General features: G+C 41.3%; 1 protein-coding gene across 1 annotated transcript in view; it reads left to right on the top strand.

Moving 5' to 3' along the window:
- LOC106584410 (phospholipid phosphatase 2-like) overlaps window positions 1-18,365 on the top strand; it is a 33,934-nt gene extending 15,569 nt beyond the window's left edge. The window contains exons 2-6 of the mRNA XM_014169705.3: window positions 12,467-12,618; window positions 12,806-13,068; window positions 13,311-13,368; window positions 17,385-17,561; window positions 17,927-18,365. Of these exons, the coding sequence (XP_014025180.1) occupies window positions 12,467-12,618; window positions 12,806-13,068; window positions 13,311-13,368; window positions 17,385-17,561; window positions 17,927-18,079 (803 nt within the window). The 3' untranslated portion in view covers window positions 18,080-18,365. The remainder of the gene's footprint in view (window positions 1-12,466; window positions 12,619-12,805; window positions 13,069-13,310; window positions 13,369-17,384; window positions 17,562-17,926) is intronic.
- The last annotated feature ends 9,294 nt before the right edge of the window (window positions 18,366-27,659 follow it).

Below are 27,659 nucleotides of genomic sequence, written 5' to 3'. Positions count from 1 at the left end.
TATCTAGTCAGCTAAATGAACAAGCCTACAGCCTATATCATGGAGCAGAGCCAGATTACATACAGTATCTAGTCAGCTAAATGAACAAGCCTACAGCCTATATCATGGAGCATAGCCAGATTACATACAGTATCTAGTCAGCTAAATGAACAAGCCTACAGCCTATATCATGGAGCATAGCCAGATTACATACAGTATCTAGTCAGCTAAATGAACAAGCCTACAGCCTATATCATGGAGCAGAGCCAGATTACATACAGTATCTAGTCAGCTAAATGAACAAGCCTACAGCCTATATCATGGAGCATAGCCAGATTACATACAGTATCTAGTCAGCTAAATGAACAAGCCTACAGCCTATATCATGGAGCATAGCCAGATTACATACAGTATCTAGTCAGCTAAATGAACAAGCCTACAGCCTATATCATGGAGCATAGCCAGATTACATGCAGTATCTAGTCAGCTAAATGAACAAGCCTACAGCCTATATCATGGAGCAGAGCCAGATTACATACAGTATCTAGTCAGCTAAATGAACAAGCCTACAGCCTATATCATGGAGCACAGACAGATTACATACAGTATCTAGTCAGCTAAATGAACAAGCCTACAGCCTATATCATGGAGCATAGCCAGATTACATACAGTATCTAGTCAGCTAAATGAACAAGCCTACAGCCTATATCATGGAGCATAGCCAGATTACATACAGTATCTAGTCAGCTAAATGAACAAGCCTACAGCCTATATCATGGAGAATAGCCAGATTACATACAGTATCTAGTCAGCTAAATGAACAAGCCTAGAGCCTATATCATGGAGCATAGCCAGATTACATACAGTATCTAGTCAGCTAAATGAACAAGCCTACAGCCTATATCATGGAGCATAGCCAGATTACATACAGTATCTAGTCAGCTAAATGAACAAGCCTACAGCCTATATCATGGAGCATAGCCAGATTACATACAGTATCTAGTCAGCTAAATGAACAAGCCTACAGCCTATATCATGGAGCATAGCCAGATTACATACAGTATCTAGTCAGCTAAATGAACAAGCCTACAGCCTATATCATGGAGCAGAGCCAGATTACATACAGTATCTAGTCAGCTAAATGAACAAGCCTACAGCCTATATCATGGAGCAGAGCCAGATTACATACAGTATCTAGTCAGCTAAATGAACAAGCCTACAGCCTATATCATGGAGCATAGCCAGATTACATACAGTATCTAGTCAGCTAAATGAACAAATCTACAGCCTATATCATGGAGCAGAGCCAGATTACATACAGTATCTAGTCAGCTAAATGAACAAGCCTACAGCCTATATCATGGAGCAGAGCCAGATTACATACAGTATCTAGTCAGCTAAATGAACAAGACTACAGCCTATATCATGGAGAATAGCCAGATTACATACAGTATCTAGTCAGCTAAATGAACAAGCCTACAGCCTATATCATGGAGCAGAGCCAGATTACATACAGTATCTAGTCAGCTAAATGAACAAGCCTACAGCCTATATTATGGAGCATAGCCAGATTACATACAGTATCTAGTCAGCTAAATGAACAAGCCAACAGCCTATATCATGGAGCAGAGCCAGAATACATACAGTATCTAGTCAGCTAAATGAACAAGGCTACAGCCTATATCATGGAGCATAGCCAGATTACATACAGTATCTAGTCAGCTAAATGAATAAGGCTACAGCCTATATCATGGAGCAGAGCCAGATTACATACAGTATCTAGTCAGCTAAATGAACAAGCCTACAGCCTATATCATGGAGCAGAGCCAGATTACATACAGTATCTAGTCAGCTAAATGAACAAGCCTACAGCCTATATCATGGAGCATAGCCAGATTACATACAGTATCTAGTCAGCTAAATGAACAAGCCTACAGCCTATATCATGGAGCAGAGCCAGATTACATACAGTATCTAGTCAGCTAAATGAACAAGCCTACAGCCTATATCATGGAGAATAGCCAGATTACATACAGTATCTAGTCAGCTAAATGAACAAGCCTACAGCCTATATCATGGAGCAGAGCCAGATTACATACAGTATCTTGTCAGCTAAATGAACAAGCCTACAGCCTATATCATGGAGAATAGCCAGATTACATACAGTATCTAGTCAGCTAAATGAACAAGCCTACAGCCTATATCATGGAGCAGAGCCAGATTACATACAGTATCTAGTCAGCTAAATGAACAAGCCTACAGCCTATATCATGGAGCAGAGCCAGATTACATACAGTATCTAGTCAGCTAAATGAACAAGCCTACAGCCTATATCATGGAGCATAGCCAGATTACATACAGTATCTAGTCAGCTAAATGAACAAGCCTACAGCCTATATCATGGAGCAGAGCCAGATTACATACAGTATCTAGTCAGCTAAATGAACAAGCCTACAGCCTATATCATGGAGCATAGCCAGATTACATACAGTATCTAGTCAGCTAAATGAACAAGCCTACAGCCTATATCATGGAGCAGAGCCAGATTACATACAGTATCTAGTCAGCTAAATGAACAAGCCTACAGCCTATATCATGGAGCAGAGCCAGATTACATACAGTATCTAGTCAGCTAAATGAACAAGCCTACAGCCTATATCATGGAGCAGAGCCAGATTACATACAGTATCTAGTCAGCTAAATGAACAAGCCTACAGCCTATATCATGGAGCAGAGCCAGATTACATACAGTATCTAGTCAGCTAAATGAACAAGCCTACAGCCTATATCATGGAGCAGAGCCAGATTACATACAGTATCTAGTCAGCTAAATGAACAAGCCTACAGCCTATATCATGGAGCAGAGCCAGATTACATACAGTATCTAGTCAGCTAAATGAACAAGCCTACAGCCTATATCATGGAGAATAGCCAGATTACATACAGTATCTAGTCAGCTAAATGAACAAGCCTACAGCCTATATCATGGAGAATAGCCAGATTACATACAGTATCTAGTCAGCTAAATGAACAAGCCTACAGCCTATATCATGGAGCATAGCCAGATTACATACAGTATCTAGTCAGCTAAATGAACAAGCCTACAGCCTATATCATGTAGCATAGCCAGATTACATACAGTATCTAGTCAGCTAAATGAACAAGCCTACAGCCTATATCATGGAGCATAGTCAGATTACATACAGTAGGCCAACTCATATTCTGTTCTTCTGAAATACATTTTCTTCAAGTTTCTTTAGACCTGCCTAAAATAAATAATGAATTTATTGTGATGGTGTATATTCAATTGATTTACTATACTTTTTTAAATGTAGATGTTCCAAAGGTGAGCATCAGAGGCTTGTATGCTGCTTGTGTGAGTAGGGGGCCTGGAGATGCTAAACATGTTTATGTTAAATAACTGTAATGACAATAACCAGCTGACCATTTCATGACCGCCACAGCCCTAGTCACACCACAGCATGTGAATATCACATCAGATCAATCAGCTATGCTTTAAAAAAATTGCACAAAGTAAAATCCCAGGCTGTATGTTTTTGTAATTTTGTCCAACTGTGTCTATAAAGCAGTCCAGGTGCCACAGAGTAAAAGGCAGGGAGAGGCCCGGTCTATAGTGCAGTGTCAGTAAAGTTTGAGGCGGAGAATGATTCTTTAATGAAATCAGTGGTCTAGATGAGTTGTACAGTCAGTACAGTTACTCAGGTGTTTGAGTTCAGGCTCTGACCACTCCGTTACTGCACTCATTTCAGGGAATAAATGTAAATTCCAATGCAAGAATCGAAATGAGCCATGTACAGTGGGGGAAAACGTATTTGATCCCCTGCTGATTTTGTACGTTTGCCCACTTACAAAGAAATGATCAGTCTATAATTTTAATGGTAGGTTTATTTGAACAGTGAGAGACAGAATAACAACAATAAAATCCAGAAAAACACATGTCAAAAATTTTATAAAATGATTTGCATTTTAATAAGGGAAATAAGTATTTGACCCCTCTGCAAAACATGACTTAGTACTTGGTGGCAAAACCCTTGTTGGCAATCAGAGGTCAGACGTTTCTTGTAGTTGGCCACCAGGGTTGCACACATCTCAGGAGGGATTTTGTCCCACTCCTCTTTGCATATCTTCTCCAAGTCATTAAGGTTTCGAGGCTGACGTTTGGCAACTCGAACCTTCAGCTCCCTCCACAGATTTTCTATGGGATTAAGGTCTGGAGACTGGCTAGGCCACTCCAGAACCTTAATGTGCTTCTTCTTGAGCTACTCCATTGTTGCCTTGGCCGTGTTTTTTGGGTCATTGTCATGCTGGAATACCCATCCACGACCCATTTTCAATGCCCTGGCTGAGGGAAGGAGGTTCTCACCCAAGATTTGACAGTACATGGCCCTGTCAAATGATGCGGTGAAGTTGTCCTGTCCCCTTAGCAGAAAAACACCCCCAAAGCATAATGTTTCCACCTCCATGTTTGACGGTGGGGATGGTGTTCTTGGGGTCCTAGGCAGCATTCCTCCTCCTCCAAACACGGCGAGTTGAGTTGATGCCAAAGAGCTCCATTTTGGTCTCATCTGACCACAACACTTTCACCAGTTGTCCTCTGAATCATTCAGATGTTCATTGGCAAACTTTAGACGGGCATGTATATGTATTCTTGAGCAGGGGGACCTTGCGGGCGCTGCAGTATTTCAGTCCTTCACGGCGTAGTGTGTTACCAAATGTTTTCTTGGTGACTATGGTCCCAGCTGCCTTGAGATCATTGACAAGATCCTCCCGTGTAGTTCTGGGATGATTCCTCACCATTCTCATGATCATTGCAACCCCACGAGGTGAGATCTTGCATGGAGCCCCAGGCCGAGGGATATTGACAGTTCTTTTGTGTTTCTTCCATTTGCGAATAATACCACCAAATGTTGTCACCTTCTCACCAAGCTGCTTGGCGATGGCCTTGTAGCCCATTCCAGCCTTGTGTAGGTCTACAATCTTGTCCCTGACATCCTTGGAGAGCTCTTTGGTCTTGGCCATGGTGGAGAGTTTGGAATCTGATCGATTGATTGCTTCTGTGGACAGGTGTCTTTTATACAGGTAACAAACTGAGATTAGGAGCACTCCCTTTAAGAGTGTGCTCCTAATCTCAGGTCGTTACCTGTACAAAAGACACCTGGGAGCCAGAAATCTTTCTGATTGAGAGGGGGTCAAATACTTATTTCCCTCATTAAAATGCAAATCAATTTCTAACATTTTTGACATGCGTTTTCCTGGATATTTTTGTTGTTATTCTGTCTCTCACTGTTCAAATAAACCTACCATTAAAATTATAGACTGATCCTTTCTTTGTCAGTGGGCAAACGTACAAAATCAGCAGGGGATCAAATACTTTTCCCCCCCACTGTACAGCCAGGTCCAACATTATTGGCACCCTTGATAAAGATGAGCAAAAAAGACAGTATGAAATAAATAATACATATTTTATGTTCAACATTTTTTGGAAATGTATATTTTATACTAATACAATTACTCCAAAAAGAGGCGTATAAATGATTGGCACCCCTGTTTTCAATACTCTCGGCACCCTCTCCTTGCCAGGATAACGGCACCGAGCCTTTCTCTCAAGTGTTTTATGAGTTGGAGAACACATTGGGAGAGATCTTAGACCATTCCTCCATACAGAATCCTTCCAGATCCTTGATATCCTTCACCTGCACTTATGGACTGCCCTCTTCAATATAAACCACAGGTTTTCAATGGGATTCAAGTTTGGAGACTGAGATGGCTATTGCAAAATTATGATTTTGTGTTCAATTAACTATTTCTTTGTGGATTTTGATGTATGCTTGTATTGTCTTGCTGGAAGATCCACGTTTCAGCTTCCTGGCAGAAGCAACCAGATTTTTGGCTAAAATGTCCTTGTACTTGGTAGATGCCGTTGACCTTAACAAGGGCCCCAGAACCAGTGGCAGCAAAACAGCCCCATAACATCAAAGATTCACCACCATTTTTACAGAAGGTATGAGGTTATTTTCTGCATATGGCTCTGGATATGGCTCTGGATAAGAGCGTCTGCTAAATGACTTAAATGTAAATGTAAATGTTTCAACGCCAAACCCACCACTGGTGTGCGTGGCCAAAGGGTCATCTGACCATAGTACTGGTTCTAATCCAAGTGCCATTGGCGTTTAGCAAACTTTTACATTTGTTGGTGGCTCTCAATAAAGTCACTTTTTATGGCAACCCTTCCAAAGAGCCTATTGGCATGGAGGTAACGTCTAATTGTAGATTTGGAGACTTGGCGACCCAAAGATGTGACCAAGTTCTGTAATTCTCCAACTTTGTCCCTTTTGATATTTCTTTGCGTCCTGAACCATCTTCCTCACTGCGTGGGGACAAGATATGCGTCCTATCAGGCAAGTTTACCACTGATCTTAATTATTGCCCTAATAGTGATAAATGGTATATCTTTTTTTATTGCTATTTTCTTTGTACTCATTGGCTGATTTTTATGAAGGTCAACAACCAATTGTCACTTCATTTGTGAGCTCTTTGCCTTTTCCCATGGTAATGGCTGACAACAGGATTTTACATGCGTGTTATGTCATTACCAGTAAAACAGGAAGCCATGAAAGGCCACAATAGTTAATTAGTTGAAATTAACTTCAAATCTGCATTCAAATTGAAATGTTTTATTTTGTTTGATTTTATTTCTGAGAATCTTTAGATGTGCCAATAATTTCAATTCCATATGTGTTATTTCATAGCTCTGATGTCTACACTATTATTCTACAATGTAGAAAATACAAAAAATGAAGGAAAACCCTGGTATGAGTAGGTGTGTCCAAACCTTTGGCTGGTACTGTGTATATATACCATCCAATAGCTCAGTATTTTAATTATTTGTTTTATACAGTCTTTTTTGCTCATCTTTATCAAGGGTGTCTGACTGTATTTTCAATTATGTCTCTTTGGTTCTTTTGCTGGAAATTCAATTCACTTCATGAATTGAGATGGCATTGACCTTATCCCTGCCCTCCACTGTGTAGACAGAGAGAGGATGTGACAAATTGCAGTGACTCTCAGCTTCCAGTGAGATCATGACCCAAATCATCCCATGTAATTGCAGATCAGCTGTCTAAAATAAGCCGGGCTCCATTCAGACCTCTATATTTACAGAGCGGGAGAGTATAGGAGGACACTGGGATTGAAGGAATGACAGAGGATGAATGAGCTCGAGAGACTCTGAATAAGAGAGGATAGGAGGATAGAAATTAGTGGCGTTGATGTAATACAATGAATCTCTTCTACCCAGCTCAGAGGGGCCAGGTAGCTTAGGACCCTCTATGAAAAAGTGTAGATCTTATGTATATCCTGTAACTTTGAGCAGGTGCTGGATAGCTTTAAGTGAAACTTTTTTCCCATGTGTTTGTGTCAGAACCAATTGTCTTCAAGAGTCATTTTCCTCCCCTCTCCCTCGTATTTCTGTGCCCCAAGACCCCGTTTAGGAGAAGCATAGAGTAGATGAAGGTGACATTGTAAATGATTGTGAAAATCGAAACTAGAAGAGAAAAGGGGAACATTAGCTTCTGAAAATGTGACTGAAAGCTGTTCAAATGGGGTTCCTTAATCTGAGGCAGGTAATGTGAACTCCTGCTTCTTGTGACTTCAGAAGGCCTCATTATGGGCTCAAATAGGAGATATTTCACTGGCATTCCAAGCAGGGCCTCATTTCCCTCCAACTGTATAGTCAGGTGTTTCATGGAGCGAATACATTCCCTTTCAAACCTGCTTTCCTCTATTACTCTACCTTTTCTTGCAACAACTTTCATTTGGACCTTTAAAGACCAAGTTCCCTATTTTCCTTCTGTAAAAATAAGGTTCTGCAGCACTGTCAATTTGGGCTGTGGCATTTTGTTGTGGTATCCTGGAGACCTATTTTGCCTGTCTATTTTTGCCAGGTCAGTGTGGCTGTGTTTGTTTGTCTGTCTGTGTGAATGTTTTTTGGGGTGGGTGAAGAGGCTTGGAAATCTCTTTCAGATATTCTATGTAGACCTCATGAGGTTTGTTAGACACTTCTACTGTAGGACACTAGAGACAATTTATTTTTATTTTTGGTATTTGTTTATTTATTTATACATTTATTTAAATTTTTTGGTACTTTATTATTTTATTTTTTTGCTGACATTGTTTAAAAAACTATATTTTCATATTAACTTTTAGATGTATGTCTCATCAGTCAAAGTGATGTCTGCAGTATAAATGCAGTATTATGAGTACAGAAATAAAGATGTACACAGCTTAACAAGCCTGGAGGGGGTCATTTCAGGCTTGGTGTACTGCCTACCCCATGCCCTACACTAATACACTAATAGAAAAAGTGTCCTTCACTCTTCTAACTTCTTTATAGCCAGAAGTGCTAGATCCAAACTTGATGCAATGTAAGATTTCTGCACAAATATTGTAGTTATTTTTGCTCATCTCAGATTCGACACTGATTCTCTCCACTCCTGCACTGTCTTGTTACTTATGTTGTAGTGATATTTTTCTCGGTTTTCTGTTTTCAGTTTATAGGAACTAATATTCACAAGTCTGAGTATTCGGTCACTTTTCTTTCATAATTTGAACCTTATTTTTCCCACTTAGCCACTATTAATGCTCCTGACAGACCCTTCTGAACAATGGTGTTAAAAGCATTGCAATTGCTGCAGGGTGTTTGTTATACAGCATCAAGCACAAACTGGCTATTTAAAATGGCCTTTCACCATGCTGTATTAAAGAAAAGAAAAATGTCCTAGATTTTATCCAGGGGTGCAGACCAGCGCTCAGACTCACAACACTAATACTGTAAGCATTCTATGTTCACTCATATGGGCAATGCAAACCAGATACAGGTTTCTATAAGCCTTGAGTTTGTCAGCATTTCCATTCTGTTTTCAATCGGCTGCAAGGTGTGAACATTCCTGCCAATAGGATTTTGTATTGAATGGCTGTGTGTGTGGAGACAGATTTCATGTCATACTGTCTAAAACATTTCCAGCTGTACAGTAACGACAGCCATGCACACAGTAGCCCTCAAGCACAAGTTTATTTTCATTAGAAATGTATGGCCACTTATAGTCCCGGTAAATATTGTTTTTCTGAATACATTACAGAGGATTTGACAGCTGGCGCTAATCCCAAGCAAGCTACATTATGAAAGATCAAGAGTCTGGAACTTCGCTTTGAGAAAATACTGTATGTTGTATAAAAACTTTCAAAGTGATGTATGATTAACTCAGAAGTGAAGTGGTGATAGAGTGAATGTCCTTCAGAGATCATCAGCCTGTCCTGATTTAAGTTACACACAGTTCTTTCTGTGATTCACTTCCTGCCATGTGTGGATTTGGAGGAGGAAAAGGAAGCCGTTCCTTGACATTCTTGGTGTGATTCTGACTGACGTTGTTTGTGCTAGCTGGAGGCAGGGTGTAAGACAAATGAATTGACAATCAAATGGTGGATGGCCACATTGTCTTGTGGCACCACCAGAAAGGATGGAGGTGCTGAGGGCCTGGGGCCACTAAGGCTTTTATTCTAGGGTTCTATTCCCTCACAAAGCCTTCTACCACTGTGTAAACACTACCCCAACAGGCCTGTGCTGAGAAAAACATGGAGCGGCAGGCAGGTGAGCTACTGCTGCTGGTGATGACAAACACAGAGCAGAATACAGAGGGATAATGGTTGGTGCCGGTTGGTTCCCATATGAAATATCTGACGGTTAAGTGCAATCTGTTTGGTGGTGACGCTGTCTGATCTCTGTTGATATAATGGTGGGTGCTTGCATTCATATTAAATGTAATAAACATATCCTCTTGAACTAATATTAGAAGGCTAGCAATGCAATGGACCATTTCTGTCAATGTAGCTTGTGTGAATCTCAGCTGCTATTTCCAGTTTTTTCTCTCCAATGTTTGTCTCATTGTGCCTTTTGTCGTGTCTGAAACCTAGCAGCAAGGTTAGACTGTATGACACAGTACACTGATCTGTCTTTATCCTATAGGGTAGTTCCACCTCAAAAAGCACAAGAAAGAGGATTTCGACACCCACCATCTCAGATTGTTCTGAAATTGTTTCTGTTGTTGTAAGCAGATAAGTTTAGCATTCCTGCAACATTGTTTTATATAATTTGATCTCTGAGAAATTAAGCTAATAGATTACACCCAAATTGGCCATTTTAATTGATGGGATTCATATAATATTCAATAAATATAGTACCTAACATCTGATTTGGACCAAACTTTTTTTTCGAACAATGAGTTAGACATGAGGAATCCAAAGAAATGGTCTAAAGCCCCTCACGGACTCAGTCGCCAGGTGCACAGTGTTTCCTCCGACACATTGGTGTGGCTGGCTTCCGGGTTAAGCGGGCATTGTGTCAAGAAACGGCACTGCTTGGCTGGGTTGTGTTTCTGAGGACGCACGGCTCTTGACCGTCGCCTCTCCTGAGTCCGTACCGGAGTTGCAGCGATGGGACAGGACTGTAATTACCAATTGGATACCACAAAAATTGGGGAGAAAAATAGGTATTAAAAAAAAGTCCATAATAAAGTAATAGTGCTAAGTGGCTAGCTAGCCACGAAAAATTGGCAGTCAGCTACCCACGACAAATTTACATCTACCTTGCATAACGTTAGTTTTAGGTCATTTTTGCCTGTTTAACTAGCTGGCTAGCTAGATTATTACAGTTCACATATATCAAGCTGATAATTATGAAGTAAAACGCTTGCTTTGTTTATTTCTTGTTTCATCTATTGTTAACATTGTCCTGGCTGGAAGAAGGTTCAGTGAAGGGGGAGATGCAGCATTAGGTAGTATAGTAGGGGGAGCGATTGCTTCTTAAATGTAATGTTTTATGCGTTCTCCACACTCTCGCCCTTACAAGAACGTCCTCTGAGAATGCACTCGGAGAGTGTGGAGCACGATAGTATGCATATTGATAAACACCCTGTGTTTAAAAGCACTGTCTGTGTGTGTCCCTAACCTTGCCAACAGACAAAGCTGTGAATGGATCAGTGGTTCACCAGTCAGGGCCTTGATTAGCTCTGCAACAGTAACAAGGCGTGATGTGTAATGAGAAAAATAAAATGGGTGGAGAGAACGTTTCTTTAGGACCATCAGGTGACATCCTGACAACTGATAAACGGAAATGTTTATGGCAACTATGTTTGGTGGGATGTTGGTGGAATATTCTAACCCTCAGAAAACTGGACACGTGAAATGTATTGCAACGTCCCATGAAACGTGTCTATAATATTAATATTGGATATTCTGAGAACATGGTAACCACGTTCTGGATTGGTTTGACATTAAGGGAATGTTCGCCTAACTCTAACCCCAAAACATGCTAAATAGGTTTTCATTGAATGTTCCTGGAAAACTGGACACTCAAACATTAGGGATAATATTACAAACACTTTCTCTCTCCCTAGAATTGTTAGCTGGGAAGAGCTCCTTGCAGTTGTACCAATAAGGTATTTTTCCACATATGTTTTATTTCGTAGATGCAGCACAGACTAGAAGAACATTAGTCATTAGGTTGAGTTTATCAACAGGAACTGCAGCAACGAACGCGTAATGCCTTCCTTGTGGTGTGTTTGTGGCTTTGCATCACACATTAGACAGGTTGAGCGTGTGTGTGTGGATTCAAAGATGTTTTCTCAATGTTTCAAGTACATTTTCCATCCACTCTATAGTCTGGAGCGGCTATATTTGGGCTTGTTTGTGCACACCACCACATCAGTCAGTCTTCTAAGGAAGTGCACTGGGGAGGTGTGTGTGTGTGTGTGTGTGTGTGTGTGTGTGTGTGTGTGTGTGTGTGTGTGTGTGTGTGTGTGTGTGTGTGTGTGTGTGTGTGTGTGTGTACATCTCAGTCCATGTGTTTGTTTTTGCAATCCCTTACTCTAAAGACTTTACTACAACATTTCACAACCTACTTCAATGTGTGGTGTGCACAGCTTCGGTATACTGGGCTTTTCTGGGCCATGAATGTGACATATTTTCAGGATAGTGTTATTCCACTGAACGAGGTCTTCAGGAAAGGAGGAGAAATAAAACTTCTCAGAGCACCTTGAAGAAACATTTAACCTCCCAGATTGAATAGTGATGTAATGTCTGGGTTTCTGGAAATGTAAAATATATTTTATTTAACTGATGGATGCTCTCGTAAATCTTTATATACGTTAGCTTGAATCAACAGCATTATCATTAATCGCTCCTGATGTACTTTATCACCCTTTATTATAGGAAATGTCAATGCTGGTAGTTGAAGTGAAATAATGAAAGAGAAAATAAAATTCACATCCTGCTAGTTCAGGTGCTGGACATAAAAACGAATGAAGAATGAAATGATGTCAGCAGTTGGATCATATCCATACAATTGTTGCAGACATCATTTTTCCAGTTGGAGTGAATTAACAAGTTGCCTGCCTGCTCTCTCTTCTCATAGCGGCACTGCCTTTCCTCATTATGACCGTCGTTTTCCGGCCATACCAGAGGGGCGTGTACTGTGACGATGAGGACATCAAGTACCCCCTCAAACCTGACACTATCACCCACGGCCTGCTGGCTGCGGTCACCATCTCCTGCACCGTCATCATCGTGAGTCCCGCCCTATACTTTCCTCTCTGACACCTAGGTGAGATAAAGAACATCTGACTACATTGATTCCCAGATCAGTGTAACAAACAGCTGTTTCTCTATGTAGCCAGTGGACCAAACCAGATATTAGCTGTCATACTGGAAGGTTAGATGTAATTCAAGCTCCTCTCTCTTTCTCTTCCCATAGCTAGCATCAGGAGAGGCCTACCTGGTCTACAGTAAGAGGATTCACTCTAACTCTGAGTTCAACGGGTACGTGGCGGCGCTCTACAAGGTGCTAGGTACCTTCCTGTTCGGGGCAGCTGTCAGCCAATCACTGACGGACCTGGCTAAGTTCACCATTGGACGCCCGCGGCCCAACTTCATGGCCGTCTGCAACCCCAAGGTCTGCAAAGGCTACATGCTGGATATCAACTGCACCGGCAACTCTCATGACGTCACTGAGTCCAGGTAGTTACTGAGGTAGAGGGTGTCAGGGGAATATTGTTGACCGGTGCATTGCTCTATGCCAGTGGTTAATGCTGAACTGGAACCAATGCTTGCACAAACTGCTGCTCACCAGGACACGGGTTGGTGACCACAGCTTAATGCTCTGATAGAAACACACTGAATAGATCCACTGTCGTCTCCAAACAGTCATGATAGGTTGACATGACCATTTTTAAGAACATCAATTCTTTCCATTTCTCCAGGTTGTCCTTCTACTCCGGCCACTCCTCCTTTGGGATGTACTGTATGCTGTTTCTAGCAGTGAGTATCCAAGGCTCATGGAACAGACGCCAATATCGACTACAAACACCCTTATATTCAACATTCTCAAACAGAATCAATTTATGTAATGCCTCTCCATTTAAATTAGGAGTAATGGGGTAGATATGAAAAGGCAAAATAGAGCAGGCTTTACCGAGAGTGATTGTGATATATATATACGCAGAGGCTAATGCCCTGCTGGACTGCCATAGACCGGAGATGAAGGCTAGGCCTGTGCTCTGTTCCTGGTTATCTAGTTCAACTACCCTGGCCCTTGTCATTGGCTTTTTAGTATTTATTACCATCCCCATTAGCTGCTGACAAGGCAGCCGTTACTCTTCCTGGGGTCCAAACAGGAATAAAACAACACATCAAAACAATAGTCTACATCATAAATAAAACAATTACATCACCACAAAACAATAGACTACATCAGTGGTTCCCAAACTTTTTATAGTCCCGTACCCCTTCAAACATTAAACCTCCAGCTGTGTACCCCCTCTAGCACCAGGGTCAGCACATTCTCAAATGTTGTTTTCTGCCATCATTGTAAGCCTGCCACACACACACACTATACAATTCAGTTATTAAACACGAGAATAAGTGTGAATTCTTGTGAATTTTTGTCACAACCCGGCTCGTGGGAAGTGACAAAGAGCTCTTATACAGTAGGACCAGGGCACAAATAATAATATAATAATGATCAATAATTTAGCTCTTTATTTAACTATCTTACATATGAAACCTTATTTGTTCATCGAAAATTGTGAATAACTCACCACAGGTTAATGAGAAGGGTGTGCTTGAAAGGATGCACATAACTCTGCAATGTTGGGTTGTATTGGAGAGAGTCTCAGTCTTAAATCATTTTCCATACAGTCTGTGCCGGTATTTAGTTTTCATGCTAGTGAGATCCAAGAATCCACTCTCACATAGGTACGTGGTTGCAAAGGGCATCAGTGTCCTAACATCGTGTTTTGCCAAAGCAGGATACTCTGAATGCAGCCCAATCCAGAAATCTGGCAGTGGCTTCTAATTAAATTACATTTTCACAGAACAGCTTGTTGCAATTTTGATGACGCTCTCTTGTTCAGATATCGGTAAGTGGACTGGAGGCAGGGTATGAAAGGGATATCGAATCCAGTTGTTTGTGTCATCCGTTTCGGGAAAGTACCGGTACCTGCTTAATTACGCACCCAACTCACTCAGGTGCTTCGCTATATCACATTTGACATTGTCAGTAAGCTTGAGTTCATTTACACACAAAAAAAATCATACAATTATGGAAAGACCTGTGTGTTGTCCTTCTTAATGCAGACAGAGAAGAGCTCCAACTTCTTAATCATAGCCTCAATTTTGTCCCGCACATTGAATATAGTTGCGGAGAGTCCCTGTAATCCTAGATTCAGATCATTCAGGCGAGAAAAAACATCACCCAGATAGGCCAGTCATGTGAGAAACTCGTCATCATGCAAGAGGTCAGACAAGTGAAAATTATGGTCGGTAAAGAAAACTTTAAGCTCATCTCTCAATTAAAAAAAAAATGTGTCAAACTTTGCCCCTTGATAACCAGCGCACTTCTGTATGTTGTAAAAGCGTTACATGGTCGCTGCCCATATCATTGCATAGTGCTGAAAATACATGAGAGTTCAGGGACCTTGCTTTAACAAAGTTAACCATTTTCACTGTAGTGTCCAAAACGTCTTTCAAGCTGTCAGGTATTCCCTTGGCAGCAAGAGCCTCTCGGTGGATGCTGCAGTGTACCTAAGTGGCGTCGGGAGCAACTGCTTGCACACACGTTACCACTCCACTATGTCTGCCTGTCATGGCTTTTGCACCATCAGTACAGATACCAACACATCTTGACCACCAAAGTCCATTTGATGTCACAAAGCTGTCCAGTACTTTAAAAATATCCTCTCCTGTTGTCCTGGTTTACAGTGGTTTACAAAAGAGGATGTCTTCCTTAATTGACCCTCATAAACGTAATGGACATATACCAGGATGATGAAGTCATTGTCTGTATAGTTTTTGTGGCCTTTTCCCCCAGCATTGTCCCAGCCATATCCGCGGCAGCAGGAAGAATTAAGTCATCCACAATAGTATGAGGCTTGCCTGTCCTAGCCACTCTGTAGCTCACCATATAAGACGCATCTAGCCCCTTCTTATTAAAAAAAAGGCTGCCTAAGTATGGCTTCCAATCAGAGACAACGATAGACAGCTGCCTCTGATTGGAAACCAAAACATATAAATACCAACATAGAATGCCCACCCCCTATCACACCCTGACCTACCTAAACAGAGAAAAACCAGCTCTCTTAGGTCAGAGCATGACAGTACCCCCCCCCAAAGGTGCGGACTCCCGGCCGCAAACCTGAACCTATAGCCTTGAGGGCTAGTGGTAGGTCATTATTAAAAATAGAAAACAGTAAAGGACCAAGACAGCTGCCTTGAGGTATATCACACTCTACCTGGTTTACGTGAGAGAGGCTTCCATTAAATAAACCCCTCTGTGTTCTATTAGGTAGGTAGCTCTTAATCTACAATATGGCAGAGGATGTAAAGCCATAACACATCTTTTTCAGAAATCGATTACAATCGATAACCTCAAAAGCTGCACTGAAGTCTAACAAAACAGCTCACACATTCTTCTTTCTGCTTATCATCAGTCATTTGTCTCAGTGCCATACATGTTGAGTGCCCCTCCCTATCAGCGTGCTGAAAGTCAGTTGTTAATTTGTTTACTGTGAAATATCATTGTATCTGGTCAAACACAATTCTTTCCAAAAATGTACTAAGCGTCGGTAGCAGGCTGATTGGTCAGCTGAACCAGAAAGGGGTACTTTAATATTCTTGGGTAGCGGAATGACCTTTGCTTCCCTCCAGGCCTGAGGGCTCACATTTTACTGTAGGCTTAGATTGAAGGATAAAGGAGTGGCAACACAGTCCACTACCATCCTCAGTCATTTTCCATCCAAGTTGTCAGCACCAGAGGGTTTGTCATCATTGATCGACAGCAATAAATCTAGCCATTGACAGACACAGACAGACAGACAGACAGACAGACAGACAGACAGACAGACAGACAGACAGACAGACAGACAGACAGACAGACAGACAGACAGACAGACAGACAGACTCTAGCAGACGACTCGGTCCTCACTGCCAATCAAAGCAATCAGTCATCTGCTCTGCTTTGTTTCTCACAGACCCTTTGATATTCCCTATTAGGTGTGATTAATATCTCCATCTCCCTACAAGTGTTGAATGCTGAGATTGAGTGTATGTGCGGTAGGGGGGCATGTATGGATGCCAATTTACACACCTACTATGGCAGGAGCCTGCTAGCAGCCCAGAGAAATGAATGTGCCAGTTAGACATTCTGGCAGCAGCTCTCTTCTTCTGTGAAAAGGGGTTTCAGTCCATAGTTGGGCATAAATTAGATCAACATTCAACGTCTTTTCATGGTTTATGCGATTCAAAGCATACCATATTTCAGTTTTTGCTGGAATTTGATTTAGTATGAAGGGGCATTTAACTTTTAAATTATTGCCTGTTATCATGTTTATCTGACTAAATCAAATCACAGTTCATTTAATGTGTATTTAACAAAGTAACGACACACTTAACAGAAAGAAATTAAAAACAATTATTTCCTGTTACATGTTTATCTGACTAGTGACTACATGTAGCTGATGTTAGCATTTTGTAAAAGCTGAACAATGTGCTTTCATATTAGCCACTTCTAGAATGGACTCCCACACACTGTATACATGAAAATAACATTTACTAACAAATGCTGTGTTTCACATGTTCATTGAGGCATATTTGATGGACTGAAATATGATGATAGGCTTTATGTTACTGGGGCCAGTTTACAGTCAAATAACATTGCCTTATTTGGTGAGATGGTTCACCACTAATGACCTCAATCAGCAGTAAAAGCAAATAGTCTTCAAACAAAGATAGCTCTACTTATGAGAACTGAAACATCTCCTCCCTCTCTTTCTCTCTAGTTGTATGTCCAGGCGAGGCTGAGGGCAAAGTGGGCCAGACTCCTCCGACCCACAATTCAGTTCTTCCTGGTGGCCTTTGCAGTGTACGTGGGCTACACCCGCGTGTCCGATTACAAGCACCACTGGAGCGACGTTCTGGTGGGCCTCCTCCAAGGCGCTCTCATTGCCATCCTCAACGTGAGTGTTGCCTGCTGGCTTTTTATTGTTCCTAGTCCCCTGTTTTGATTGAACCTCTTTCAGCAGCGCCTTTTGGATGTCTCGGAGACGTGGGTGATTCATATTGGAAAGCGTAGCCGCGATTCGTATTTCAGACTACTGCATGCAATTGGGGACCCTCCCAGGCCCAATGTTTTATGACTTCTCTGGCCTGGTTAGAGAGCTGGAGGGGTTATGCAATGCACTGTGTGTTCCTCTCAGACGTGGAGCAGCTGCATGGTGCCCTCCACCACCAGACATACAGTATATAATCACATTTTCCAGCCCTACCCTTGGTCCTCTCACTTTATCTGACCCACACCATTTCACTCCTCTCCTCCCTACAGGTGCGCCACGTATCAGACTTATTCAAGCAGGGTCCTCCCCACTGCTCCAGCCCAGAGACGGCCGAGGACGAGGAACTGGAGCGCCGCAAACCCAGTCTGCAGATTTCAGATGCAGATCACAACAACCATTACAGCTACCCAGGGCCTGTGTGAGAGGGGCCAGCCCGGTCAACCACTCTCACAACAAGGTCCCACAAATCACTGGACTGACTGAGGGGGCTGCGCACATTACCAGAATCCTCTATGGCCTGGGTGCACCAGCGCATGAGTGGGAGAGGACTTTTATATTGAGACATCATGGTTGATGTTCACTAGTTTTTTTTTGTATATTCGTCTCAGATGTTTTTTTTACACAATAGATTAGGTAAGAGTACCAAACATTCAGATAAGAAAAAAAGAAAGACCATTCTCAGAAGACAAGATGTCTAGATGAGTCCCATTTTAGTGCACCTTAATCATATGAGTAATCTGAATTTCAGTGGGAGTTTGGGATTGATATGTTGAATGTTTCACCTATGTGAAATGGACTGCAGAGATTTAGAAATGTTGATTGTGTAAGCTTGATATACCACTAGATCACAAACAATCAATGCAAACGTTTGGCATAAAGATTTTAGAAATTGAAAATGAGAAATTCTGCTTTTAGCTATGCACATTCTGGCATCAATCACTCTATTTTTTTAAATGAAGAAATCAATGTTTTAACAGTAGCATTGCTCCTTTTACAAGAATTTAAGGTATTTGGAAAGTGCCTATTCATTTTTATTCTATAGATTACTTTATTCACAAGGTCGGAGATGTCTATTATGCCAGCGCTGTTAAGGTATTGTGCAATCACAATCACCCCTGTTAGCCACTATGAGCCACAAATACTGTATCTGCTAATAATATGGCTTTTTTCTTTTTTCAAGTATGTTATTTTTTTCTGTGGCCCATATCAAACCAGTGCCTTGTTGGACTAGTGCCCTTTAAGATTGACACAAATGGATCAGATTCCAAGTTCACAACACAAACCAGATGCCTTAACATGAACCTTTAAGAGTTGTAATGATACAGCTTACCATTCGAATCATTTGTGGCAAGCAGGTATAATGCTCTATGCAAAGTTGAAAGATTTTTCCTTTCCTGTGTGGACTGCTGGGGCTAATTTGTGAAGAAATGCTCCTGTACAGTGACTATGTCAGGCCTGGCCCTGCTTGGCACAGGAGGACTGATGACAGATCAGTCAGCTCTGGCAGAGAGAGGCTCACCTGGTAGTGATTGTGAGGCTCAGAGAGCTGACTCAGAGCTGGCCTGTGACTGTGGAATGGCAAGGTACTCAGAGGGGCCTCCTGCGGGGACGCGGGTCCTACGGACTTCAAGAGTTTTAAAGACTTTTCTTTGAATTCCATAAATGATAACCACCTAGAGCAGCTTCAGTGAAGTGTTGTTGTTGTGTAACGTCTCAGCCCAAATTTACCCATGAAGCAATAGTATCACAATGTTATGGGGTTTGAGTTTCCTCCAGGTTTCCATCATAAAAGGCCCTCCGTTAGCCTTGTTCTGGGTGGTGTGTGTGTGTGTGTTTCATATGTAATAATACTATTCCCATTAGAGGATTGGTGCCTAAGGTCCTGGTTGGCCATTATATGTACAGTTGAAGTCGGAAGTCTACATACACCTTAGCCAAATACATTTAAACTCAGTTTTTCACAATTCCTGACATTTAATCCTAGTAAAAATTCCCTGTCTTAGGTCAGTTAGGATCACCACTTTATTTTAAGAATGTGAAATGTCAGAATAATAGTAGAGAGAATGATTTATTTCAGATTTTATTTCTTTCATCACATTCCTAGCGGGTCAGAAGTTTACATACACCCAATTAGTATTTGGTAGCATTGCCTTTAAATTGTTTAACTTGGGTCAAACCTTTCGGGTAGCCTTCCACAAGCTTCCCACAATAATTTGGGTGAATTTTGGCCCATTCCTCCTGACAGAGCTGGTGTAACTGAGTCAGGTTTGTAGGCCTCCTTGCTCGCACATGCTTTTTCAGTTCTGCCCATACATTTTCTATAGGATTGAGATCAGGGTTTTGTGATGGCCACTCCAATTCCTTGACTTTGTTGTCCTTAAGCCATTTTTCCACAACTTTGGAAGTGTGCTTGGGTTGATTGTCCATTTGGAAGACCCATTTGCGACCAAGCTTTAACTTCCTGACTGATGTCTTGAGATGTTGCTTCAATATATCCAGATAATTTTACTTCCTCATGATGCCATCTACATTTACATTTTACATTTGAGTCATTTTGCAGACGCTCTTATCCAGAGCGACTTACAGTAGTGGATGCATACATTTCATGCATTATTATTATTATTATTTTTTTTTTGTGAAGTGCACCAGTCCCTCCTGCTAGCAAAGCACCCCCACAATATGATGCTGCCACCCCCGTGCTTCACGGTTGGGATGGTGTTCTTCAGCATGCAAGCCTCCCCATTTTCCTTCAAACATAACAATGATCATTATGGCCAAACAGTTCTATTTTTGTTTCATCAGACCAGAGGACATTTCTCCAAAAAGTACGATCTCTGTCCCCATGTGTAGTTGCAAACCGTAGTCTCTTTTTTATGGCGGTTTTGAAGCAGTACAATATCAAACAGCAAGCTTGAGTTGCGATAATAAGTTCTCTAACAATGGTCAGTTGGTTTAGAAAAGACGTGAAATCCGTCTCGCTACATGTACGTTACTGTAGAAATGATTGTCGTTAGCTAGCCTGCTACTGTTAGCTAGCTAGCAGCGCACTCCATGCTGAGCGGCCTTTCGGGTTATGCCGATATAGGACTTGTTTTACTGTGAATATAAATACTTTTGGACCTGTTTCCTCCAGCATTTTCACAAGGTCCTTTGCTGTTGTTCTGGGATTGATTTGCACTTTTCGCACCAAAGTACGTTCATCTCTAGGAGACAGAACGCGTCTCCTTCCTGAGCGGTATGACTGCTGTGTGGTCCCATGGTGTTTATACTTGCGTACTATTGTTTGTACAGATGAACGGGGTACCTTCAGGCGTTTGGGAATTGCTCCCAAGGATGAACCAGACTTGTGGAGGTCTACAATTTTTTTTCTGAGGTCTTGGCTGATTTCTTTTGATTTTCCCATGATGTCAAGCAAAGAGGCACTGAGTTTGAAGGTAGGCCTTGAAATACATCCACAGGTAAACCTCCAATTGACTCAAATGATGTCAATTGGCCTATCAGAAGCTTCAAAATCCATGACATCATTTTCTGGAATTGTCCAAGCTGTTTAAAGGCACAGTCAACTTAGTATATGTAAACTTCTGACCCACTGGAATTGTGATACAGTGAATTATAAATGAAATAATCTGTCTCTAAACAATTATTTGAAAAATTACTTGTGTCATGCACAAAGTAGATGTCCGAACCGACTTGCCAAAACTATAGTTTGTTAAAAAGATATTTGTGGAGTGGTTGAAAAAATAGTTTTAATGACTCCAACCTAACTGTATGTAAACTTCCGACTTCAACTTTGTCAAACATTATGCTGTTCTGTTCACTGTACATTTATCTATCCATAGCTGTTTATGTATACACAAAAGGAATCTAAATAAATACTAAATACACCATGTTTCAATACAATGCCATATTTTCATATTAACAAAACAGCTGAGTCTGCGTAGCTTTCATCATGGTTTAATCTTCGATGTATGCATTGTCTTGACACGTTATTTGTCATACATTCCATTCCACATTTAATGAGTTTGCATTCCAAAGAACTCATTCGGTAATCAAATAATTAGATGCCACGCTGGTTTCACTCTTGCAACACATTTCACAAGTATGGGTTAGGTGGTGGGGCTTGTGAGTTCAGAAGTGTGAAATGTAACTGATCTCACATTGTGTCCGAGTGATTTGTAAATCGTGATGAGGTGGGTATGATATCAGAGTGCGTTTTGAAGTAAATTTGTGGGCAATAAGAGAAACAGGATGCCTTGCCATCTAGTCTGGTTTTGACTAGATGGAATACAGCTTTTGTCAGATTTGACTTTTTGTAGCAGGTTAGGAGAACTTATGCAGCAGGTTAGGATAACTAATATAGCAGGTTAGAAGACATAGGTTAGGGCTAGCTAAAATGCTAAATGAAATCCAACTTCTGGCGTCAGTTTAACAAAAGCTGTATCCCTTATAGTCTGGGCATGCTCCAGCTAGCTTGTTTATAATAATCATGAATCCTGATTTCCAGCTGTTCTCTGCTTGATGATTCCAGTCCCTCTGCAATTACTTACTGTACGAGGTGGAAGGTCTCACTCAGAAATTAAAGTTTAAAAAATTATGTAACTTTGTTTATTTCACAAATATACACTAACTTGTATACATCTACTGATAAAGGATTGGTATCTGCTTTTATGGGTCTATTGTTTGTGAGAGATAAACCTGACCATAGATAATCCCTATGAGTTTGACATCCTTCTTCCTATTGACAGTGGAATTCCCACGAGTAAGTTATTCTGACTGTTAAAAACACCCTGCCTCACCATTGTTCCTGTGCAAAGAGGAAACCAACATTCTCTGTAAAAAAGCTATTTGCTCATTGTTCTGCTACTACCATGGTTCTCTTATCTGAGTTTCTGTTCTTGTGTGAGGAGGGTATATTTAGGGATTCTTCAGTCTCCTTCACTGTTTGTGTGCACTTGGCCCTGAGTATTTTCACTAGCCATTGTAGGCAGTTTATCCTGTGTACATTAAAGAGATGAATAGAGATATCACAATCATCAATGCCTGTCGGGTTTCTGCTCTTGCTCACTTGAGATGGAGTAGAGCTTTGAAGAAGCTATCTTGAGGTGGTTAATCATGACACTTCCGCTGACGTTTTCTGTCCATTTAGACATAGCGGTAGCAACACTGACTACATGAGGTTATACGTTTGATTAGTGTCTGAGAGCCCAAGGCTTTGCATGCAATGCATGGTGGGAATATGGCTCAACTGGGCAGATCCATGAATTACATGGTTTTTACTTGGAGACATCCTGTCCTGTGGCCCCAGCTCTGTCCTGCTTTACAAGTTCAGTACAAAACCCCTTGACTTATCCCCCTGGCTTTTCAACAAGACTAATTAAAATCAAGTTCCAGGGATTGGGAGAGGTTGAGCAAGACTCTACCCCCTCAGAGAAGGGCCAGAGAATGGGAACTCTCAACCAAAATAAACACACATTTATATCTAAATAAACATTGGACCCCATATTTTTAAAAGTCTTATTGGCAGCTCAAATATACACCACTCATTTAAAACAATATGAGTTACTGACCTATTTTGAAATTCCTGAGTATGTCTCTAACTTGTTTTGGATTTTCAATGTCAAAGCAACTCAGTCAGGAGAGTAAAAATCATTGATTGAGTTGCAGCTAGGTACTGAGTGGACTTAAATGCATATGCTACATTTCTCAGTAATAAATAACACATTCATACAATGGTATCCCGAGGTTGCTGAATATCTGTTCCTATGGTAACACAGGCACATTTCAGAGCAATGAGTGTGAGGCTACGGACCTATAACTGAAATGCTAAGACATTTCAACCCCTTGTTTAGCATAGTAATAAGAACATTCATAGATCTGACTGGAGAGTTAACCTCACGATAAATATGACTAGGCTAATCTTGCAGGTGTGCATTTATTATAACCCTGAAATCTCAGTATTAATCCAAAATACAGGTATCATAATCTTCATACATGACAAATAACACAGTAATTCACACAATTCCTTAAAACCCATCTGAGCTCAGTGCCTGGTGAAAAGTGGCTCCTCAAATGAGTGGTTAGAGAATCCTCATCTGGGAAGAAGTCTAGAAGTCTGAGAGAGAGAGAATGGGCTCCGGCTGCAGTGTTTTGGGGTGTGGCTCCAGCCCTGTAGTGCGCCTCATTCTGGTCCGACTCACACACACTGTGATGACCATGTGGTCCGAAGCTGGAATGCCTGGGCAAACACTGGAGCACGTTAGATTGTAGCCTTGTATTGTCTCTCTTCGCCTCGGCCTATGTTGTTATTTTGCGGCTTTCATTGTTGTTATTTTGCGGCTTTCATTGGGGTGTGTCTCTGTTTATGTTCATGGTTCACATGCTTAAGACAAGGGAAGTGAGTGCTCCTCACACTGTCAACACCCACTCTCAGTAACTAGCTACTAGCTGTTGTCAGACTTAAACAGGGGATTAGACCTATTGATCAAATGGCCCGGTTCAAAGGTTATCTAGATAAGACCATTAGGCCAGTGACTACTCACTGATTCTGCTGCATTCACTCATTTGCCAGTCGCTATTCAATGTAAAATGTACACTATGTATACAAATGTATGTGGACACCCCTTCATATAAAATCAAGCACATATACATGCAATCTCCATAAACAAACATTTGCAGTAGAATGGCCTTACTGAAGAGCTCGGTGACTTTCAACGTGGCAAGAAGTTAAAGTTTCATCATTTCTGCCCTGCTAGAGCTGCCCTGGTCAACTGCAAGTGCTGCTATTGTGAAGTGAAAATGTCTAGGAGCAATAACGGCTCAGCCGTCTAGTGGTAGGCCACACAAGCTCACAGAACTGGACCACCGAGTGCTGAAGCACGTAGCGTGTAAAAATTATCTTGCCTCGGTTGCAACATTCACTACCGAGTTCCAAACTGCCTCTGTAAGCAACGTCAGCACAAGAACTGTTCGTCGGGAGCTTCATGAAATGGGTTTCCATGGCCAAGCAGCCGCACACAAGCCTAAGATCACCATGCGCAATGCCAAGAATCGTCTGGAGTGGTGTAAAGCTCGCCACCATTGGACTCTAGTGCAGTGGAAACGCGCTCTCTGGAGTGATGAATCATGCTTCACCATCTTGCAGTCCATCAGACAAATCTGTGTTTGGCGGATGCTACCTGCCTGAACGCTACCTGCCCGAACGCGTAGTGCCAACTGTAAAGTTTGGTGGATGAGGCATAATGGTCTGGGGCTGTTTTTCATGGTTCAGGCTAGGCCCCAGTTCCAGAGAAGGGAAATCTTAACACTACAGCATACAATGACATTCTAGACGATTCTGTGCTGCCAACTTTGTGCCAACAGTTTGTGGAAGGCCCTCTCCTGTTTCAGCATGACAATGCCCCTGTGCACAAAGCGAGGTCAGTGTGGAAGAACTTGACTGGCCTGCCCAGAGCCCTGACCTAAACCCCATCGAACACCTTTGGGATAAATTGGAACATCGACTGCGAGCCAGGATTAAACGCCCAACATCAGTGCCCGACCTCACTAATGCTCTTGTGGCTGAATGGAAGCAAGTCCCCGCAGAAATGTTCCAACATCTAATGGAAAGCCTTCCCAGAAGAGTGGAGTCTATTATAGCAGCAAAGGGGGACCAACTCCATATTAATGCACATGATTTTGGAATAAGATGTTCAACGAGCAGGTGTTCACATACTTTTGGCCATGTAGTGTATCCACCATCAACTGTAGGTATACAGTAGGTGTCATGGTTAAGGTTTTCTTTTCTCATGCAGGATCCCTGTATAGAGGCATTTTTAGCTTAGCTCTACATTCTACCAATTAAAATGTCTCCACAAAATAAGCTGCCACTGCTTGAGTCACTGTTGTTTTCCACCTCCTATTACAGGCAGCTCTCTGTCTCACTGCTGGCTCCTAATGCGACATCACCCTCATGTGGCCTTGTCCCCATAGCATCCATTCACTGTTGTGTTCTGTGTTCATTCGTCGTGTCATGGATGGTAATACTCTAAATCCTCTTGAACTTGTATTGTAATCCCTAGAAATATAATTATTCTTTCTCCAAGCCATTTGACTAAGTTTTAGTCCACCGTCATATTTTTCATATAACTCCATTAGTCGACTTGTCTAACGCTTTAGTGAAATTGAGTCAAAACTGATTGTCATAACAGAAAAGCCACATGCCTCGCTATCAAGTATGTTAACATGTTTTGGTCCATTTCACTGCATCTATTTCAGGAAGCTTCAATTAATTTAAGTAATCTGTGATAGAGCGAAACCACGTTCTTAAGCCTATTATTTTCATGTCTAGTAGGGTTTGACTGTAAAACAGTCCAAAGCAGATATTTATAAAAATATGTGCATGTTTCATCCTGCAAAATAACCAAATGGTGGAGTGCCTCCAAATCCTTACCTCACACACTCCTATCCATTCCATAGTTTGTATTGCAAATTAACCCATGGTTTGATTCTCATGTGACCCATTCATATTTGCAATTTATATCTAGGCTTTACAGAACGATGTATTGCTTTTGCAGACATTCCTTTTACAAACCATTAATTTCAGATGCAAACTGTCCCTTAATGTAGTGAGCTAGAGTTTTCTCCTTCCCCTGAAGCAAAAATGGAAAAAGAGAAGAGCAGAGTTCAACCCGGTCTCATAGCCTTTCGCGTTATTATGTACGTAAACCCAAAATGCTCCCTTTAGGATGAAATATTATGTTTCGTATGGCATGCATTAATTTGTGCATGTCCATCATCCATTTTGTATGATATGTTACGAATTTGCGAAATGTACAATATGTTACGAATTAGCAAAATGTATGATTGTTACAAATTTCCAACGTATAAAAAATAAATAAAAAATAATAATATGTTGCGAATTTCATTTTTGGGGGGGTAACATTAGCTAGCCGGCTAATGTTAGCTAAGTTAATGGTTTGGGGTTAGGGTTAAGGTTAGGAGTTAGGTTTTAAGATTAGGGGAAGAGTTAGCTAAAAGTATTAAGGTAAGGGTTAGGCTAAGTAGTTGCAAAGTAGCTAAAAAGTAGGAGTAGTTGAAAAGTTGCTAATTACCAAAAATGCTAAAGTTGTCCATGACAAGATTCGAAAACGCAACCTTTGGGTTTTTAGATCTTCGCGTTATACAGTTACCTATCCATCCCCCTTTAAGGGATGGATCAAAATGTACAGAATGGTTACCTGGAGGTAAATGGGGTAGGGTAATGCTTTTTCAATTTGAGTCCAGGGGAGGGTCATGTAATTTGTACCTGATGAAATTTCAATATTTCTCAGTGTTTTAGAATTAGTTTATTAGCCTATATATCAATCAGAGGTGTCAGTGAAACCGGTGAGGCGAATTTACTGCATTTCTACACAATTTAAAAACTCTAACATGCTATTTGGAGAACAGCAAAAGCAAAACCAAATGACCCCAGATATTAATTATCACCTCAATATTAGGTTTAAATTCGGAAAGTATTCAGACCCCTTGACTTTTCCCACATTTTGTAACATTACAGGCTTATTCTAAAATGGATTAAATAGTTTTTTCCTCATCAATCTACACACAATACCCCATAATGACAAAGAAAAAACTAGTTTTTCAAATTTTTTTGCAAATGTATTAAAACAAAAAAACTGGAATACCTTATTTACGTAAGTATTCCTTTGCTATGAGACTTGAAATTGAGCTCCGGTGCATCCTGTTTCCATTGATCATCCTTGAGATGTTTCTACAACTTGATTGGAGTCCACCTGTGGTAAATTCAATTGATTGGACATGATTTGGAAAGGCTGTCTATATAAGGTCCCACAGTTGACTGTGCATGTCAGGGCAAAAACCAAGCCATGAGGTCGAAGGAATTGGCCGTAGAGCTCAGAGACAGGATTGTGTCTAGGAACAGATCTGTGGAAGGGTACCAAAACATTTCTGCAGCATTGAAGGTCCCCAAGAACACAGTGGCCTCCATCATTCTTACATGGAATA

This window comes from Salmo salar, chromosome 23 (assembly GCF_965601325.2).
Source record: "Salmo salar chromosome 23, fSalSal1, whole genome shotgun sequence".
Classification (NCBI taxonomy): Eukaryota; Metazoa; Chordata; class Actinopteri; order Salmoniformes; family Salmonidae; genus Salmo; species Salmo salar.
The sequence above is the reverse complement of the archived record's forward strand: the minus strand, read 5'-3'. Positions and strand labels throughout refer to the sequence as shown.